This window comes from Serpula lacrymans (genome assembly GCF_000218685.1).
Source record: "Serpula lacrymans var. lacrymans S7.9 unplaced genomic scaffold SERLAscaffold_5, whole genome shotgun sequence".
NCBI classification, from domain to species: domain Eukaryota; kingdom Fungi; phylum Basidiomycota; class Agaricomycetes; order Boletales; family Serpulaceae; genus Serpula; species Serpula lacrymans.
In genome coordinates this window covers 58,675-79,051 of record NW_006763294.1, presented here as the reverse complement: position 1 = coordinate 79,051, position 20,377 = coordinate 58,675, and the positions used below count along the sequence as shown (strand labels likewise).

Below are 20,377 nucleotides of genomic sequence, written 5' to 3'. Positions count from 1 at the left end.
TGAGGAGTGAAAGTGTTTTGATAAGAAAGGTGGGATGAGGTGTTGTGCTCGTCGGCGTGCCAGTGTCAGCCACGGTGAGTATTCGTCAAACTCCTGAGACTTTCATTCAGTCCAGTTCTCAGCGCTGTCACGTGACCAACACTGTTCACAGCACCGCCACGAGTGTGTTGTCAGTTTGGTGTACACTCACCTTTCCTGCCCAAACCAACACCCTTTCTGGGAGCTTGAGCGTCTCGCACGTTGAAGTACGCCACCCAGGAGGAAAAATGGTCCAAATCAGCCCACCATACTCCATATCATCGATGTTGGAGTGGTTTCCTGACAATACTGGTTATCACTGTGCCCTGAGGCTTTTACCCCACTCACCAAAGTGACACCATGCCATGTGCATTATGGAATTTTCCACATACTATGTCGACACTTGGCGCAAGGTTATGCTCTCAAATTTCGGCGCATCTCTTTATTATTCGACACATGCTGGTTGCCCGCATTCGAGGCTGCTACGATACCTCTTATCGTGTACCAGTCAGAATTGGCTCTATAACATAGATGAATGTTGGTTCTCTGAAGTAATAACCCGATACTGATTCGGGTCAAGGTGTGTGTTCATCTCATTGCTATCATCTATAGTGATTTCATAAGAAATCAACCTCGACACGACTCAGGATCGATTATCTTCAATAGCACCATTATTGCTATGACTCTGACCAGAGGTATGTTTTCATACTGTTATCTCAGAAAAACCTCTTTGCTTACTAGACTTGCTCGACGTTTTAGTTGAACGTCCTTTAACTGGAAACTGTATTGTCTGTAAGATCTCCGTAGCAAGAGCCTCCTGCCAGCAAGAGAGCATAACGAACGTGACGAAGTGATAATCGGTCAATTGTCGGATATACATCGGTAGCAGGAACTACCTGCGCAATTAGCCGGATGTGCTACCTTACGCCTTGTTGCCAAAGTCTAGTCGTACATTGTTTTAGGGAGTGTGCTATAGGGGAGGACGCAAAATAGCCCAGACAAGTGATCGGGTTCCATAACCATTTGCAGTGCGTATGAAAATATTCGAGTCATCATGGTAGCTGATTAACACAGTTTTCCGTTCTTCTGGTGTGCCTGCCAGTATTTAAGCGCCTAAATCCGCACACCATCATCCGCACGCCATCTTGTCTTTCACTACTATCTTCTACATTTCTGGCCCCATGTTTTCACGTATCGTCTTTCTGTCGTCTCATAAACCTGCAAGCACCTTTGCCCCATGTTCCTCTCATACTTTTCGAACCTCGCGTGGACTGGCCACCGCCGCCGTTAAGCCGGCTCAAGGCAGACCACCTAGGGACGAGGGAACTATAGCCGATGTTTTCAAGTCTCTATCTAACCAATCAATAGCTTCCCATCTTCCAGAGAGATATGCAGAGCTTAAAAGGCATGTTTTAGCAGACGTCGATCACGCAGCTTTGCTTGAAAGTTGGAGGGAGGTTTTGGAGGAGGTTGGGAATAGTGCGGAGGAAATCATTAGCAGAGGTGGAGATGTAAGTCGATTATCTTAACGAATGTGCATTGGCACTACGGATCAAAACCCGGGTCGCTGTTGGCAAGATCTGATCTACTATTCGTGCAGGTGATTCCCAGAGTTTCTTATGCTGACATTGAGAAAGGCTTGTCGGAGGCGCAAATCCATGCCATCAAAAACACTGGTGTTGTGGTAGTTACTGGAGGTGTGCCCAAAGACGTAAGTATCACTTAGTCACTACTCTCTGCCGCTCTGTCAGCATGCTTGCATCGCGCAATTTATTCTTGATGTCACACCTTCTAACGACATTGCGCTTAGGAAGCATTAGGATGGAAGCAATCTATCAAGGACTACATCGCCTCCAACCCGGTGAAAGGTTAGTTGCACTAGTCTCCGATCCTCCTGCAGAGCTACACTCACAGAAGGATCTAGGGTTTCCTCCTGAAAATATCCAAGCCTATGAATTATACAATACCAAGTCACAGACATATGCTCGCACACATCCTGCTGTACTTCGAACTCAGAAAGCTCTTCTTGGATTATGGCACTCATCTTCTCCGGTTCCTATCGACTTCTCAACCCCAATCAGCTACTTTGACCGACTCCGCATTCGGACACCGGGCGATACCTCTTTCACACTTGGTCCACACATGGACGGCGGTTCAATAGAGCGATGGGAGGACAAGACATATAGAAACGTATACAGAAAAATCCTCAGTGGTGGAAGCCTGTGGAAAGAGTACGACCCTTTTGATGCCCGATGGAGGTTGCGTGCAAGGCAGGACCTATACAATACTCCGTGAGTGGAATTCTCCTCAGTGCTTATGCTGATACTGACAACCAATATGGAAGAAATCAATGCTCTATCCTGCGCTGCTGGCAAGGCTGGACCTCCCTATCTACCACTGGAGTCAATGAAGGCACACTCCGAGTGCTCCCTATGCTCTCAGCTGCGACGGCTTACCTGATTCTCCGACCATTCTTTCGTCCTCGTGTATCTCTTTCTAGCCTTAGGACGCCCTATAAAGTCCCATTTGAGGACTGGGAAATCGACCTTGAAAGTTCTGCTTTCCCCGGAACCACTGTACGAGGTGCACAAGAACTAAACGCAAATACTCATCCGCACCTCAGGCTTGACAAAACCATGGTTTCTGTGCCCCTGATCGAGCCAGGAGATCAGGTCTACTGTAAGTAGTATTTCGCTCGCTATATTTCAAAAGTTTGATCTGATTCCAAACAATAATGTATAGGGCACTGCGACCTTATTCATTCGGTCGAGTCTGTACACCAAGGTACAAGTGACTCTTCAGTATTATATATACCGGCTGTTCCTTTGACCCTCAAAAAGTCAGTATACCTCGAATTTTTCGGTGGATAAAGGCTAAATTCTTCTCCACTAGCGCATTGTATCTCCGTGATCAGCGTATCAATTTTGTCCACGGTTACCCAGCACCGTACGTGTCTCTTTTCGAGTTCACCTCGTCTTGCCAGATGTAGTAATCATGGTTTTCATAGAGATTTTCCAGGCGGTGAAGGGGAATCAAAGTTCCTAGGCCGTGCTTCAGCTCAGGATATACATACGCGCGAAGGGCGACAAGCTTTAGGCTTCGAGCCTTTTGTATCTTCAGCTGGCTCAAGTTCTGTAAAGCTCCATGAAGAGGCGAACAAGATTCTTTTTGGCTAATTCTGCTTTTCCTTTTCATTCTCTGTGATGATATCTGTATGTGTGAATCTGAGGAATTCTATCTCAGGGTGAGAACATCTACGCAAATCAACCGAATGACTTGTTCGGTGTATAACTGAGGCATTTCTACGGGAAATTGGCCATGTATAATTTATTAGCTGTATATTACCTCGCCATTTCCTACCAATATTGTGCGGCTGTTCGCAAAGGCAGCAGGTTATATATAATACTGTGGCACCGTTTTCCCATGAAATCAATTTTCAGCATTGACTCGCGCCATCTTTATTAAGTAAATGCATCCCACGGTCTCCTTATCTCTCTGAAAGTCGAATACGCAGGAGTACTTGCAGTGCGTGATGACTGTCAAGCAACCGTGACTAATTAACAACATTTACAGTAACAAGTGATGGTTGCCTTTTCTCCATCATGTAGTCGTGGTCGTCCAACTTCACTCAGATGGGCGTTGGGTATGCGTTGTCTTTCAACGTCGACTCGGAACCCCATACGCTGGTGAGCCTGGAAACCTCAAGTGCTAAGCCAAACATTAGTTTCAAGCTGACAATTGACAGAAGTCTTTCTACGACTTCCCACACGACCAATGATCTCCCGCTTTCCGGTGTTCGTGTACTTGAGCTCGGTCAAGTGATTGCTGGCCCGTTCTGTGGTCAGTTGTTAGGGTCAATTCTCAGCACTTGCACAGTGATATAAGTGCTTAACAGATGATATGTATTCAGGCATTTTGGAGCAGAGGTAATCAAGATTGAACCTCCTGGAGTTGGTGACCCTTTGCGTGTCTGGCGTGAACTGGATATTGATGGAACGAGTCCATGGTTCCGAAGCTTAGCGAGAAACAAAAAAAGTGTTACTATTGATTTACGAAAAGAAGAAGGCAGACAGTGAGTAATCCAAATGAGGACCATGAACTAATTCAGATTCCAAGTCAGGCTCGTGAAGAAACTCGCTGTTAAGTGCGACGTACTTCTGGAAAATTTCAAGCCTGGCAGTACGTTATTTTCCCTCTTACTTCTAGCACTGTGTATGTACTCATACAATGTGATGCAACCTCCCTGTTGCAGCACTTGAAAAATGGTGTCTTGGCCCATCGTCCTTACATCCTGAGAATCCTTCTCTCATATTCACCCGTGTCAGTGGCTATGGGCAGACGGGCCCTTGGTCATCTCGACCAGGCTTTGCATCCGTTTGTGAAGCTGAATCCGGTTTTCGCTTCATAAATGGCATGCCCGATCCAGAGCACAGTGGACTCTCTGGCCCGCCTATAAGGCCCAATATTAGTCTGGGAGATTCCGTAGCAGGACTGCATGCAGCATTTGGAACTGTAAGTGAGCTGGAATATCTCAAACGCTAATCTGAATGGTGTTAGGTCCTCGCGCTGCTATCAAGGCAGAAGGTACAGAAACGTGGTGGAGGTGGCGGCCAGACTGTGGATGTCAGCATAATGGAAAGGTTTGTGTTCAGTACCGGGTGCATCGTCCTACAGTTATCTCCATCTGGCCCATAGCATGCTAAATCTTATGGAGGGCATAATACCAGAGTATGATCGCAAGGGAAAGGTGCATATATGCTTCAGCCTCTTCGATAACCGTTTTGATATCTTCTAGGTCCGCGGTCCTTCAGGATCCTCCGTAACGGGCATTGTCCCGACCAACGCATATCCCTGTCTTTCTCCTTCCAGCTCATCATCTCCGTCTTCGAACGCGTACATAATCATAGGCGCAAACGGTGATTCGCTGTACCAAAAGCTGATGAATGCTATTGGGCGCGCCGATCTGACTGGACCATTATACCAGCACAATCACCATCGTGTCAACCAGCAGGCAAAAATAGAGGCAGCGATCACAGAGTTCACGTCCCGGCACACAGTAGATGAAGTTCTGGAAGTTCTTCGCGGCGTAGGAGTGCCTGCTGGCCGAGTAGTCAACGTAAAGGACATAGTCGAGGGGGAGCAGGTCCTGGCTCGTGGGGCAGTAGAGGATGTGCAGGTTGGAACCGAGGAGAGTGGCTGGAAAGTGAAAATGCCAAGAGTTTTCCCAGTACTTGACGGATGTAATGCTCAGACTCGCTGGGCCGGCCCTGATTTGGGACAACATACTGAGGAGGTTTTGCGAGGTGAACTAGGCTTATCAACGCTGGAACTTACTACTCTGAGGAATAACGGTGTCATTGGATGAAAATAGTGAATGTATATTATAGTGGTACTTCACCTATTTTCATCGTTTGCCAATAGCAGTGCCGTAGAATCAGCCTTATGTGAAAATGGTTAAAGCACTGAGTTTCCTAATACAGTAGCGTTTGTTTGGCAATAGCTTCTAATCCAAACAAACCGGATTTGGATCTCGGAAAAATCTTCGAGAGTAGCCTGAACTTGAAGTCACGGTCAACCACACGATATGGAAGCGGATCAAGGTTTCCAGCGTGTCAAACGCTTCAAAGTACGACACAGCCATATATTATACTCAAGTCGTTAACTAATACAAATCTAGCATCAATCTTATAAACAATCTCTCAAAGAAGTTCACGTACCTTCGGCTCTCAGCTTGTCAAAATTTGATCATGAACTTCAAGTGGGACGTTCTAGTTGTCATATCGCTCAACGTTTATTAACATGGATACTTTATGATAGGATAATCAGTCGCATTTCTATGAAACCCTCCAGCACTGGCGGCAACTCAATCTTTCCCCCGGATTCCTAAATTTCGCGAAGAAGGCTGATCCGCTTTCCATGTCGATGCCCCTTTTGTTGCACAACTGGAAAGAAATTGTAGATGTTTGGATAGAAACAGTAAAAGGCTCCGATGACGAAGCTTTAAAAGCCCTCCTCGAGTACGTGTGTTGACATACTATCCTATGCCCCCCTTCTTAACTTGCTTCTAGTCTACTACAGAAACTAGCCTACGACCTCCGTACCACCCTTTCTCCCGTTTATCCCAATTTATTGCAGCTTCTTCTTGAGCTGCTAACTCGCTCTTTATCAGCTCCTGCTTTGACCTCACTCCTTGCCACACTGTCTGCACTCTTTAAATATTTACTCGTACCGTCGGTCAAATTAGATCTCTTGGAAACATCGTGGGCCTCCATCCGTGCCGTTTTACCGAAATGTGATAACGAGGTACAACGGGCTACAGCTGAAGTTTGGGGGACAGTTCTACGAAGGTTGAAGACCACTGCACGAGAGAAAGCAGTCACGCTGATAGCGCAGAGTCTGATTGGCATTGAAGATGCTTGCGCATGGATTTTTGTATTTGCGTGCAAGGTACATATCACTTTTTTAGTTGCGAGATAAATGAACTGACTCATCTCTACAGTCTGTTTCACAAACACTGCACACTGTGACAGTGTCGGTTATCACTCCCTTGCTTGCTTATCATTTAACACACGATGCACCTGATGCTACCCATGCACTCTTTCGTCGCGTGTTGACCGCTCTCATACATCACTGCAAAGCAGCAGATCAATTTTCACCTCTGGCCGATCTCCTTGTCAAGCAATTTTGTGCTATCGCAAAGTCAGTAAGCTTGGGTGAGACAGATGAAGAATCATTGTGCCGTATGCTACAAACGGTATCCGTCATTTGCTCTGTGCGTCAAGGCTCGAGGATACTACGTAAGTTAATCTATCCTGTCCTATGAACTTGACTAAAAGCTTCTCTGTCGCAGCATCTCACTTATCCCAACTGGCCTCTGAGCTCGCTACACTACCACTATCACATACCATTCACCCCCCACTTCTTACCTTTGCTACATCTATCCTCCTCGCTGGCGATATGTCGCTTTCCACCGGAACAGGTCGTGCTTTTCTCCTGCGCTCTCTCGAAGCACCTTCGCTTGGTATTCGCCTCTGTGGCATTCTCTCAGAACTCGGGTGGGGAGGATGGAAACTTGTTGGACTTCCTGCAGTCCTCAAAGCTACACCTGCGTTGCTGGAGCATGAACCGAAGCTGACTATACGTCTTTTTACTAGCTTGAAGAAGCAAGGGAAAATAAGCGACGTAGATGTGGTTTGGAGAAGGTGTATAGAACAATGGGTCGTCCGCAGATTAGAAACATGGGAGAGTGAAGAGTGGCGGGTGGATGACTTGAGCGATATACTCGAGATATGCGGGTTTGTGGGCTGTTTGCCTCGACTCTTAGCTGGGATTGCCAATTCTTCGCTTGATACGCCTAAACCCAAAGCAAACTATGAGTCTACCTACGCAAATGCAGCATGGGTAGTTGGTTTATGCATGCGGACGATAGCATCGCACCATCCTTCACAGTGGATCGATATAGTGGATCTCGGGGTGTGGACAAAAAAGGTTATCGTAAACTGGAGTTGGTCGGAAAGTGTATTGGAAGGATTGGTAGCGCTACTGCGAGCAAGGTACCTTATTTTTTTCTCTGCTATTGCTTCGTCCACTGACAACAAACTTACAGTCCAACAAACAAACCAGCGTTTTCATTCTTAGAAATTTACACGCCCCTCAAAGCAGCCCTCATTTCGCATTCTCGTCTTCTCCGTCTTAATTTCCTCAGGATTTTGGCCTCTTCGCTCGTCGAGGCTTCACCGGGAGAGCAAGATGTTGTTAAACGTTGCCTACAGGGAGAAGAAGTATCTCTAGATGCCCATGGAGTGCGTGAACGTGTTCTGCGCATCGGGAGGGTCGGTCAAGTAGTAAAGGATGGCGACCGGCTTGCTGCGGACCTTTGTGCAAGATGGCTTATTTGTGCGATTTCATCCATGCACCAGCTGTTATTAACTCTCACCTAGAAATTATAGCACAACTCAAAGTTAACCTTCGACCCCTGTGGTCCCCTGCTACTGAGGCATTGTCGTCACTCTCGCAGAGATTTGGCGACCAGGTCTGGAGTTTAATGTTTGACGAGCTTCAGGCTGTTTCGCGTAGTCAGTCTAGTGATAGCATGCCGGCTTGGATGCTTGACAACCAGAACGGAGTCAAGGACAGCATTGATGACCCATGGGAAGAGGAGCGGACTTGGCGAGATCCCAGTGCTCACAAAGTACGAAGTACCACTTCTGGTTGGCTCCGCGAAGACCATCAGCGTAATGAAATCATCCGGGTAATTTCCTTTGTACCAACTACAATATTCAGGCTAACTTGTAAAACTACCTCTACATAGGTGCAACTTCCGAAAGATCGCATTGATACTTCGTCTTATGAGTCCCAGCTGCTGTCCACTCTTGGCGAATGTAGCGCACTGGCGGAAAAACATAATCGAGACCTCATCCCTTTCTTTCTTTCCTTAACTGGTCCGGACGCGTCCTCCCGGCTACCTCGGTATAAATTGACATCCTGGCTGACTTTATTCAGCAAATTCAGCAATCCAAAGGCTCTACACTCCTCCGATACTCTGTTTTCGCTATACATGTCTTTTCTCTCTCATCCGGAACGCTCTCTACAGAATCTTTCGCTATCTTGTATATTGACTTACAAATTACCCCAACTACTCGCGCATGAGGATCACCTTCGCGCCCTCCTCGATGACACAAGATGGAGGGATGAACTCACGACACTTGATATATCTGCAATGGAGCCTCCAGATAGGTCACAGCTGGTGGATATTATCATCAGGCTCCTGTTTGGCATAATGTTAGAGAGAAAGGGGCGCTCAAGGGGAGCCGACCGTCGGACTACAATTTTGTCAGTTTTGGGAGGCTGTACCGATGAAGAACTTTCACTATTGGTGGATCTCATGCTAAAGCCTATGCAATCCGAATGTCAATCTCGCAGTGAAGGTGACTTTACACTTCGTGATATATCGCCCGACATATCGCAGAAGCAGCAGATCGGCTTTCTTACACTTTTGGGCGATGTTCTGAAGAACCTTGGGCCCCACGTTATCTCTTATTGGCCTGCTCTGTTAGGTACCACCATAGATATTATATCCCACGCTCAAGAACGAATTGCCTCAATTAAGCGCGAAGACCCTACTAAGGTGGATAAGGATGAAGAGCAAGAGCAGGATGAAGAAGATATGGAAGAAATTGAGGATATTGGGGGGCTTAAATCTCCCCGCTTGATTCGCCAACTGGGATTGAAACGACTGTCAGACTTCTTCCGCAGCCCAGTCACGTTCGATTTCACAAAATACCTTACAGCGTCATTCTCTTCGTTCATATCTCCACGACTGCCTTTGCTGGATAAAGAAAATACTCAAGCGCCGTCGGGGCTTCTGGAATTGTTCTACGCTTGGGCGTCACGACCGGAATATGTACAATATTTGGTTCAATACGATCCTACCGTTTTGCCTAAGGTATACGACTGTTTGGTGGCTACCAATGTCAAACCCGTTGTCATTACGCGCATACTTGACATCGTCGATCAAATTCTTCTGTTTTCTGGTGACAATAAAGAACTATCAGGAATGATCGTCAAACCCCACATATCGCTATTGCTCACGAACATGGCGGTTCTAGTTGAACGGACCAAAAACGATGCCTCGATCTCCAGCCCGCTCTCCCACCGCCAAATTGGTATCCTTTCAGAAATTGCTCATTATATTTCCGACGCAGGGCAGTCATCTAGGCTACTGGAGTTGCTCACACCTCTTCTGCGTAAACCGTCCAAGGTGGTCCCTGAGAAGACCAAGGTTAACCTGTTGAAGATACTGGGGGAAACCTTTCCTCTTATTCCAGATCTCTCAAACCGCAGTTCTCCGATATACATCAAGGTGTATGAATTACTCTCCCAACTTTTTCAAAGCTTGCGATACAGTCAATCTCGTGCGGCTCTCGTTGCGACTTTCCAGCGCTTATCGACTGTAGACGTCAGCCTTGCATCACTGGCTTCTCTTCTCGCCTCCTTGAATGCGTTTTCTGTAAAGAGGCTTGATGAACCTGACTTCGAATGTCGCTTAGAAGCGTTTTCAAAGTTGAACGAACAGATATACGCGTCGTTGTCACCACACGACTGGCTACCTATCATTTACAATATGCTCAGTTTCATTCAAGATCCTGAGGAGTTGGCTGTTCGCAATAATGCATCCTTCACTCTACGACATTTTGTGGACTTAGCTTCAGATGATACCTTAACGGAATACGGATCCATTTTCATGCGGATCCTCTTTCCTGGATTAAAGAATGGATTGCGATCTAAGCACGAGCTGGTCCGCAGTGAAGTGCTCTCCGTGGTGGCATATGCTACTTCTAAATGCGAGAGTATCGACTCATTGCAAGAGATGCGGCCGTTGCTTGCTGGGGGGGATGAAGAAGCTAGTTTCTTCACGAATATCCATCATATTCAAATCCACAGGCGTATCCGAGCTCTTCGGCGACTGGCGGATCAATGTGACGAGGGTTATTTGCGTAGTAAAACCCTGGCAGATATTTTTGTGCCGCTCGTCGAACATTACATCTTATCCACAGCCTCCCTTGACCATCATCTCGTTAACGAGGTAATCAATACGACCGGTCGAATGGCGAAGCATTTGTCATGGAGTGTATATTATGCATTAGTTCAAAAGTATCTTCGAGCATCCAAAGACAAGACTGATGCCGTTCGCGTCCATGTACGAACGCTAGTGGCTATCCTGGAGAGTTTCCATTTTCCGATGGACGAAGTTCTGCCTGAATCAACACCAGGCGCTGAAGATGACAATGAATTGAATGAAGATGTTAATACGGTCGAGCAGCGTTTTCCACCAACTAAGGTCAACTTCAAAAAGATTGAGGATGCTGTCAATCTACGCCTTTTACCGGGCCTTCTGCAATATCTGGAGAAGCGTGACGAAACGGAAGATACTTTGCGGATTCCCATATCAATTGGCATAGTTAACGTCGCCAAACATTTGCCCCAAACATCTCGAGAACCGCAAATATGCAAACTCTTGACAGTCCTCAGTCAGGTTCTAAGGAGCAGAAGTCAAGAAACTAGAGATCTCACTCGAGACACTCTATGCCGTATCATAGTACTTTTAGGACCCACGTATCTGCCTCTTCTCCTGCGCGAAATGCGAGGAGCACTCTTGCGAGGCCCACAATTGCATGTTTTAGCGTATGTAACACACGCTCTCCTCACTCACATCACAAATGCCGAGCATATCACAAGGTTCAGTAATCTCGACGAATGCGTAGATGATGTTGCACATATATCGGCAGAAGTGGTATTCGGCGAGTCTGGAAAAGATGTGCAGTCCGACGACTTCAAAACCAAAATGCGCGAAGTGAGGTCTTCGTCATCGAAGGGACTGGATTCATTCTCTCTTATGGCTAAATACATCACACCGCTGCGTATAAGCGCGCTTCTACTTCCTGTCCGCTCGATTATGCAAGAGACGGAGTCTTTCAAATTAATGCTGCAAGTTGAGGAGGTTCTTCGGCGGATCGCTAGCGGACTCAATGCCAACAATCATTTCACGCCCCCAGAACTTCTAGTACTCTGTCACACGCTAATTAGCCAGAACGCTCGATTCCTCCAGGAGGCTGCTCCCCCTAACAAGTCTAAGGCGAAGGCCAAGAAAGATGATGCCATAGTGCAGATGAAGCGACAATCAACAGTCGAGGTTAATCATTATGTAAACAACTCCTTCCGGTATTGATATTCTATCTTTATTCTTAAAGTATATTTCTGATCATGTTTCATTTCAGTTTCGTTACCTTCGGAATCGACCTGTTCAATACTGCCTTCCGTCGCAATCGTTTTGATTTCCACGATGCTGTTATAATAGCTCGATTGGAACCGATGGTTAAAGTCATCGGCAACACATTGTACTCAAGTAATCACGCAGTGATAACCTCCGGGATCAAAGCAACAGCCGCCATCGTCAAGTGCCCCTTGAATTCTATTGATAAATCGGCACCTGTCTTCGTTCGCCAGATCCTCGATATAATCAGACAGACTGGCAGTACCGAATCAGACGTTGTTCAGACTGCTCTGAAGTCCCTGGCAACCATCTTGCGTGATTGTTCAGCGGCACAAGTTAAAGAAAAAGACCTGGTTTTCCTTTTGCAACTCTTGTCTCCCGACTTAGAAGATCCCACCCGACAAACTGCTGTGTTTGCAATGCTCCGAGCAATCGTGGCCCGTAAATTCGTCGTACCTGAGATCTATGATCTCATGGATAAAGTCGCCGAGATCATGGTGACGAATCAGTCTTTCCAGGTCCAAGAACTGTGTCGCGGTGTTCTCCTTCAATTCTTGCTGGACTATCCACAAGGAAAAGGTCGACTACGAAATCAAATGGTTTTCCTTGCAAAGAACCTCTCGTATGTGTATGAGAGTGGGCGCAAGTCTGTGATGGAAATTCTCAGTGCAATCGTTGCGAAGTTTGAAACTGGACTCGTAAGGGAGTATGCAGATTTGCTGTTCGTTGCTCTTGTTATGGTGATCGCCAACGATGACTCTGCGAAATGTCGGGAGATGGCCGCTGAGCTGATAAAAAGTCTCTTTTCGCGACTTGACGATGAACATCACAAAGTCGTTATGAATCATTTGGACACATGGGCCACGCAAGGCGCTCAGCCCCAGCTGACCAGAGTCTCCATACAGGTCTATGGACTTGTCATCGACGTTTCACAACAAGCCACACTACCATACATTCCCACTCTTCTCCAAAACGTCAATGCAGCGCTAAAGAGCAGCAGTCACCAGATCGAGTCTTCCTATGAAAATGCTGACGAAATGGACGTCGACATTGAGTGGCAAGTTTCATATCAGGCATTGGTTGTACTAACGAAAGTACTACGTGTTTTCCCCGATTTCACTCCGGACTTGGACAAAGTCACTTGGCCTCAAGTCGTGTTGCATCTCCTATTTCCACATACATGGGTCCGTACTGCTGCATGCCGCCTTCTTGGCATGCTCTTTTCTGCGACACCAATCACACAGCCCAGGACAGATGTAGGAGATGATCATCCGCAGTCGGTAACGGGGATGCGGGACATTGCAGGGAAATTGTGTACTCAGCTTAAAAGCGAACATTTGGACGCACCGCTAAGTCTTCAGGTCGTCAAGAACTTGTTTTACATTGGGAAATGTTTCTCTTCCATTCCGGTTCCTTCACCGGATGCACAAAAGGACGATGACCAAGAAGTTGACGAGGATGACGAGGATAGTGAACCAGGCGAGGAGGAAGTTGAGAATACGAAGGAACAGAACCCACTTCCCTGGCTATTTTCCAAGCTATCTTATCAAGCACGTTCTGCCCATATAGCTCGAAGAAACAGGTCATTCAGCAAGGTCAGTTATTACTTGCCATCTTTTGATATCACTGATATTCACACTTTACAATAATCAAAGGATTACTGGGTCCACCAGCCTTCGTCAGTATTTCGTTGGTTTGCCGCTATGGCGTCGTACTTGGATGCTGCGCGACTGGAAACTTTCCTCCCCCATACCTTGACACCGCTCTATCGAATCTTAGAGGATGATACAATCCGCGATCCACACATGGGTAAGCTCACATCTTTTCTCCTTTGTTTTTATGTTATTGAAGAACTAATGTTTTGTATCACATAGATGAATTAAAAACCCTTGCAACCGAATTGCAGGATCTAATCCAGAACAAAGTGGGGACAACTAAGTTCGCACTTGCGTATAATCGTATACGACAGGGAGTGCTTACTGTGCGCCGTGAGCGCAGAACAGCACGAGTCACACAGGTAAGGTTTACCATCCGTGGAATTATCACAATATGAAGAGCTGATTTTCATACTACCTAGGCCGTGGTGAACCCAGAGGCTGCTGCCAAACGAAAAATGCAGCGGAACGTAGTGAAGAAGGATAGTCGAAAGAGAAAAAATAGGGCGTACGCGTAAGTTCTCACATACGTTTTTTAGATATACTCGACAGCTGATGGCCTGATTGTCCAGAGATAGCAAAGGCCGACTTAAACGACGACGTGAGGAGTGATTCAGTAACCCCTGAACATATATAGAACTACGTTCTGCAGTCTTGCATAGTAGTTCGTCGGATTGCGCACTTAATTTATTACCTCTTCAATAGCCAATTGTAAACGCTAGTTAATCACACTCGTGTCATTAGTAAATGTTTTCGATCTAGAGCAATGCAGTATTGTATATGACACAATTTTGATAACAATGGTAAGGGTGATTGTTATGACAAATCCATTGGTTCCTCTCCCTCGCCTTGCCCGGTGTCTCTCGTCGAAAAACACAATTCACTCTCTTCTGTAGCAGCTTCCACATCATCCTCATTCCAATCACTTGTCGCGTCCCACTCATTCTCGAACTCGATATCTAGAGTAAGTTCCTCTGCACCGTCTTGATCATCCGTTAGCGGAAGAAACGCAGCCAGATGCTGCGTGTGAGAAAATGGGGTGTGTGAGACGGGCTGAACCCATCGTCGTTCACGCAGGCGCTTATGTCGCTCACGATCCTCTTCTATGCGTTTGAAGATCTCCCCACGACTTAGTGACGAAGCAGGAGAGGCGGAAGTGGAGGTGGGATCTCCGGCGTCGAGAGAGGATTTACGTGCATTGAGTGTTGTCATGACGTCGTCTATCTTTTGTGGATCAATTACACGCTTGCTACGCCAGTTCTCGAGAATCTATTGCAGCAACCAAACAAAGAGGGCATCAGGCCTTTTCCCCCAAAGCTGAGGTATAGTCATCACAAACCTGCTTTGTACTTGTCAGATTCGGCAGGCCATGTCTGCCTTCTGGAACCACATGTTCCACGATTTTACCAAGATCGCGCGAAACAAAGTCGACATAGAATGAATTATTTTCGTTAGCATTTGGTTTGAAAGTTGATGTGGAGGACGAAGAGAGTTCGTTGTGGGGATGTGATTTGGCCAGAAGGCATGCCTCGCAGAGCGAGTCCAAGAAATATAAAATGTTTATGCGGTTGTTGATGGAACCCTTCCGAGTTTCCATTGCGTTAATGACGAGGAATAATGGCATAGCGGCTAGACTTACTTTTTGACATTCTTCAACAATACAGTCCCACAGGTCTTCCCCACATCTCGAAAAATACTTTAGCGCATAACCAACGACTTTCTGGATGGATTGCTGCGAACTGATTGATAGGGCGATACGCAATTGGTAGAAATTGAATCATGAGGTTTGAATTCCGATGTAACATGTTTACGCAATAAGTTAGTGGTTTTTTTGGAAAGATGAATAGAATCGGGCACACGCACGCGTTGAGCTTTCTGAGGAGCGAGAGGAAGTGCATGCGTACCTCAAAGGGGTCCATGGCGGTAAATCAAACCTACCGACAAGCACTTGGGAGATATTCTAGTTGAATGACTACTCGTTTGTCCGGCTCAGGTTATGTCCGAAAGTTGCATGTAGTACGAGAAAACAACGAGTTGTTGCATGTAGAAGTAAGCGTGGAAGTTAGCGCGGGTACTAAGATGGTTGCCACTGGCACTCCATAATCCAATCCTAAGACAATCACTCTAGATCTCGTCCGACATTGCACGAGTAGAGGCTTTTCTACAGCTATTAATTTCACTTCAAAGCTCTACTAACGTATTAATTTTTTGATGTTGTTCTACAATACAATGATGGTACGCCCCTAATAAGATAACGATATAGTACAATACACTAGAATGGGCCCCAGTACATTCATCAAGTTCCCGCCGCATACTACGTCCAGGCGAATCGTATTTCTGTGTCATGCAGCACTCTCCCCATTAACAACATCCCTCAATAATGGTCTCCCTCTCATCAGTCCTTCGTCCAACCTGGGCAACTTGGCCCTCTTGATCGGTCTCTCTATACTGCCATACTCATCCAAGCTTCCGTCGCTCCCGTCTTGCCCATTTTCTTTCTCCACCGAGACCACCTGCCGCTTACCCGAACCGCAGCCGTCCCTCTTACACCCAGAATCCAGATGCCCTAAAACTGCCCTTGTTTTATCACCCAAGGCTGGATGCCACTCTTCCACACTCCTCGGTAATGAAAGTATCCACGATTTGTTGCCCATCAACTCGAAGAACTCTTTCATGACTGGCACATCACCAAGCGTCCGCCTCGAGCCGATAACGACGAGTTTCTTGCGAGCACGCGTGAAGGCGACATTGAGGCGTCGCCAATCTTTTATCAGTTCACCTATCTGCTCGTTGAAAGTTAAAAAGGAAGAGTAGAATACATTGATATAAAGAGCAAACATGTCACGTACCTGCCCGTTTTCATTTGATCTCACCATCGACACAATAACGCAATCCTTATCCCTCCCTTGACTACGATCCACAGTAATCACCTCCACGCCCTTACCACCCCTGCCTTCCAGCATCGATACCAAGAGCTTGAGCTGCTGTCGATACAGAGAAATCACTCCGACTTCCCCCACAGGGACGCCGCTCAGCAGAAGCGCCTCCACTAGCTGCGCTACGAGGTAAGCTTCTACAGGATTCTGGATCAACGAACCAACAACTTCATCACGAGCAGGAATGAGGTCTGTGTCGATGAAGGTAATGTTGCAACTGTAGACGAATGCGAATGTACCTTGATGATTAAGGATAAATGAATAAAAAGACTTACCTCTCTTCCAAGACCTTTCCAATCCAACAATTCCCTATAGGACATATACACCCCGTTCCTCTATTTAAGCTCTTCAAAAAGCTATTATCTGGTAATTTTAGTGTCTGGCGTGCTACCTCTTCCGAGCCACACTTGAGTCGTCCGCTGTAGATGAGAGTGTTTGAAAGGAGCATGATATCAGCATTCATGCGGTACTGATGCGTAAGGTCTGCGACGGAGTGCGGGTGCGCGTTGGAAAGAAGACGAAAAAGGGAGGTATCAAGGCCATTTTTCCGTGCGGTTACATTACGAACCTGGTAACTGGTGGGTATGTAGAAAAGAAAGAGATAGGGAAAGACTTACGAGGGGGGGAAGTTGGAAGTGATCCCCGACAAGAACAAATTTATCTGCAAAACGAAGGGGACCAATGCATGTAGGGAGTGTGATCTGAGAGGCTTCATCAACGATGCAGTAATCAAACGTCCTACGCGAGAACAGAGCACTTGACAATGTCGTGTCGTGAGCGTGATTGCCATCCGCTAGACAAAATACAACGTACTGATCTATGGACAGACATGTTGTAGCCACGACAGGAGGCGTCATGATCTGGTGTTCCATTTGTTCAATTGTTGTCGGTATCTTTCTCCCAGCAAGCGTGAGTTTGCGTACATCTGGATGCACCTGTCATGGGTATGTGGACTCTCAATCACGCACGCAGAAACCACATATCGAGTCTTCGCACCTTGTCTACGTTTCCCAACCTCAAAATACCAAAATCATCATCCTTCACCTTGAGTAAAATCGTATCAACAGCAGAATGCGTGTACGACACTACCAGCACCGTCTTTCCCATCCCAACCAATGTCCGCAACAGTGCAGCAATCACCGTTGTCTTCCCTGTTCCAGGCATCCCCAGAACCAGAGCATAGTCACGCGCACTCAATACCTTCATCATGGTCGCTAATTGACTCTCATTTAGGATAGATGTTGCTGATTTGAATTCAGGGACCGATCTCAACAGTTCCAATGTCTTTTCCTCCTCATCAAAGACTGGCCGTTGGAGGTCGACGACGAGCGACAAGCGGCGCGAATCTCCGTCGGCATAGAAGAGCTGAGCAAGGTTATCGCGGAGGCGTCCCAAGCCCCCAGACATCTCATCTTTGTCAATTCGGAAAATAATATTTTGACCGTGAGGCACTTGTTTGAATTTCAGCCGTTCTTTGATCTTTTTAACGTCCAGCTCGTGGTCAACGCCTACCACGATGTCGTGTGGAGTCAACTCCAAAATAAACCCCCGAGCGAGCGCGAGTAGGTCAGGTTCGACCGAGACAGTGATCGCATCGCCGCTATTCATATGTCCCTCTAGCAGATTACTGTTCCCTGCTCTCATCCTCGACTCTCGAACGAAGCGGTATGTGCATCGATGAATATTGCCGCCTTTTTGCGTTGCTTGGGGAACTGGGTTTGGAACATAAGATAGATCAATAACCATGGAGCCAAAACATCTGCCCCTCTCTTCACGTTCTTGGGCATGAAGTGTCCAAAGTTCCTTCCTAAATCTGACAATATCATGTTCCTCGAGGGATATCAGGGCCTCCCATTTCTTGAAAAATGCAGACTGAGAAGGAGTTAAGTGTGAGGTTTTCAGTTCGTAAATATCGGCGATCGGCGAATCCACGTCTATGACGTTCTCTACAGCCTTTCGATAGAGCATGCAAGTGTCGACAGCGTAGCATTTCTTGCATATCCATTCGTCATCGATTGTAGGAGGTAAGAAAGGCTCCGTCGAAGGCGACCATTGATCATCTGGTTTACCTTTCCTATGCGGATTATTGCGTCGCATTGTATAACTCGCCATATCGTTCCGTGCACCGAGCAGCCCTCGAAGCTCGTTTCTACTTCGTGGCACACGCACCACTTCTTCAGTTTGGGTGTAATACAAAAGGCCACTTGGCACGTCGACGCCATAACGTTCCGCTGCTAGCAGAGTGTACAGCATCGTCTGTGCGCGATGCTCCATACCTGCAACAGCGCGGCCTGTTTTGATTTCAAAAGGCATGGTATGGCTCTTGAGCATACCCTGGATCGCTTTTCCCGCCTTGTTATCAGTATTTTCAACGATGACTGCTTGAACGCTCGCATCAAGCTTGCCCTTCAGCCCATACGTTGGTGACCAGATATCTTCTTCTATTTCGTGTAGTTTGGAAACGGCGAGGAGGGATGTTTGATTATAGGCAGCTCGAGTGTTGGTAAGGACAGCGTCGGACTGATGCAGTATATGTAAACAAACAGACGGAAAGAAGAAGAAATTTGACACAAACTTTTGGGATATCTGCTATGTATCGCTCGGAAAAAACACGTAACCCTTTCGATCGTGCTTTGACTTCTCGTTTTGCTTCATCAACTCCGAGGCCAATTTTCACGAGTTCGGCAAGGCCATTCCTCACAACCTCGTCAATACGTTCGTCAATCCAGCGCTCGTCCCATCTCTGTGAAACCATACAAGCCTGCATGACCTCGTGGAGCATACTTCCCCAAACAAGAGACGGCGTGATATCGGAGGTCGAACGGACAAGGGTCGTCAAGAGTGGCTTTCTGCGGCACTGTGGGGCATTAGAGATTGCAGTTGCGGTGATCAGAAGGTCTGGGTGGAGGATGAGGGTATTATGCTTAGACGATATCGTGATAGATCTGTTCGTCGAATCGAAATTTCCTAGAACGTTGATTGTATCACCTATAAGGTATAATGAGGGCTCAATGAGGATATGAATGGGCACTGATACTCACCGGGACGTACATCCGTGTTTGCCCAGTCATCACGGAGGATAACTGTGCGATGCTCGCCGTCTGGCTCGAGTTTAACTTTCAGAACCTAAATTTCCTATGTTAGCGCCTCCGTGATCCTGGCGGCAGCAAATAGACGAACCTTCTCGAAAACGCTGGCTGATTCGTCTTGCTTCACAGTTTCTACGATACAGCGAGTACACGTATCCTGAGCATATTCTGGTGCAGGAAGAATAAAAGGCTTGTAGAAAGTAAGCTGATAGTACTAATGGAGAGTGGCCAAAATACACACCTTCGCAGCTTTTGAACGGTCTTTCTTGGGAGTAAGGAAATCTGCTTCCATATCCTCCCAATCCCAGTTTTCTGCCCCATCAAGGAGTTCTGCGACATTAAGGCTGTTGACAGGGACAGACGTTGCGGTATTTCGAGGGGGTCTTTTTGAAGGGGATGATCTCCTACACGCCCTCTTGTCGAGTACGAGGTAAGACCGATGGTTAAGCGTTATTTAAATTACATACCAGTGGAGTTCTTGTAGCATTCTTTCTAGGAGTGAGAAATTCGGCTTCCATGTCATCCCAGTCCCAATCTTCTGCGCCATGTACAAGTGTGGCCAAATCCAACTCGGGCCGTAGAGTGGCTTTTTGGCCTAGTGGGGACCTTTTCTTAACTGGTGACGGCCTCCTCTTTACTGGTGTCTTTGCTGTTTTATATGTAGATGGGCCTGCACTAGTCATCTGGCTATCAAGCCCTGAAAGTAAGCTGTTCATGAAAGCATCTTCGTCGATATCATTGGGTGTCACTGGAGGCATCGCTGGCGGGTTTCCTTTGTTTACGAATGAAAGAAAAGAAGATATTAGGAAGATATGTTAGAATTGAAGGTTTCCTTTGAGACTTCGTGGAAAGAATCAACGTGTTTCTGTGCTTGCATTTCTTACGCGACGCGTTTGATTGCTCTAG

General features: G+C 46.8%; 6 protein-coding genes across 6 annotated transcripts; 3 read left to right on the top strand and 3 right to left on the bottom strand.

Annotated features, from left to right (window-relative positions):
- Positions 1 to 1,255: 1,255 nt before the first annotated feature.
- On the top strand, positions 1,256 to 3,327 carry SERLADRAFT_447357 (uncharacterized protein; the record flags this gene model as incomplete). The annotated part of the gene is made up of 9 exons (XM_007316193.1): positions 1,256 to 1,304; positions 1,387 to 1,529; positions 1,619 to 1,729; positions 1,829 to 1,886; positions 1,943 to 2,309; positions 2,363 to 2,697; positions 2,761 to 2,857; positions 2,911 to 2,964; positions 3,026 to 3,327. The coding sequence occupies 9 exons, from the start codon at positions 1,256 to 1,258 to the stop codon at positions 3,192 to 3,194; spliced, it is 1,383 nt and encodes a 460-aa protein (XP_007316255.1).
- Positions 3,328 to 3,545: 218 nt separating this feature from the next.
- On the top strand, positions 3,546 to 5,461 carry SERLADRAFT_462751 (uncharacterized protein; the record flags this gene model as incomplete). Its single annotated transcript, XM_007316192.1, has 7 exons — positions 3,546 to 3,871; positions 3,929 to 4,090; positions 4,139 to 4,197; positions 4,271 to 4,530; positions 4,576 to 4,658; positions 4,714 to 4,765; positions 4,814 to 5,461. The coding sequence occupies 7 exons, from the start codon at positions 3,651 to 3,653 to the stop codon at positions 5,381 to 5,383; spliced, it is 1,407 nt and encodes a 468-aa protein (XP_007316254.1).
- A 1,376-nt stretch (positions 5,462 to 6,837) lies between these two features.
- On the top strand, positions 6,838 to 13,964 carry SERLADRAFT_367707 (uncharacterized protein; the record flags this gene model as incomplete). Its single annotated transcript, XM_007316191.1, has 8 exons — positions 6,838 to 7,506; positions 7,764 to 7,854; positions 7,959 to 8,269; positions 8,330 to 11,739; positions 11,796 to 13,386; positions 13,447 to 13,600; positions 13,666 to 13,808; positions 13,869 to 13,964. 8 exons carry the CDS (start codon positions 6,838 to 6,840, stop codon positions 13,962 to 13,964), a joined length of 6,465 nt encoding a protein of 2,154 aa, XP_007316253.1.
- Positions 13,965 to 14,192: 228 nt separating this feature from the next.
- SERLADRAFT_360559 (uncharacterized protein) lies at positions 14,193 to 15,536 on the bottom strand (the record flags this gene model as incomplete). The annotated part of the gene is made up of 4 exons (XM_007316190.1): positions 14,193 to 14,715; positions 14,786 to 15,028; positions 15,086 to 15,185; positions 15,310 to 15,536. The coding sequence occupies 4 exons, from the start codon at positions 15,363 to 15,365 to the stop codon at positions 14,263 to 14,265; spliced, it is 852 nt and encodes a 283-aa protein (XP_007316252.1).
- A 53-nt stretch (positions 15,537 to 15,589) lies between these two features.
- SERLADRAFT_462742 (uncharacterized protein) lies at positions 15,590 to 16,950 on the bottom strand (the record flags this gene model as incomplete). Its single annotated transcript, XM_007316189.1, has 3 exons — positions 15,590 to 16,229; positions 16,296 to 16,599; positions 16,658 to 16,950. The coding sequence occupies 3 exons, from the start codon at positions 16,843 to 16,845 to the stop codon at positions 15,789 to 15,791; spliced, it is 933 nt and encodes a 310-aa protein (XP_007316251.1).
- Positions 16,951 to 17,894: 944 nt separating this feature from the next.
- On the bottom strand, positions 17,895 to 18,494 carry SERLADRAFT_462740 (uncharacterized protein; the record flags this gene model as incomplete). Its single annotated transcript, XM_007316188.1, has 2 exons — positions 17,895 to 18,073; positions 18,158 to 18,494. Coding segments are annotated over 2 exons (516 nt in total), but the record flags the coding sequence as incomplete, so codon positions are not given.
- Between the last annotated feature and the right edge of the window lie 1,883 nt (positions 18,495 to 20,377).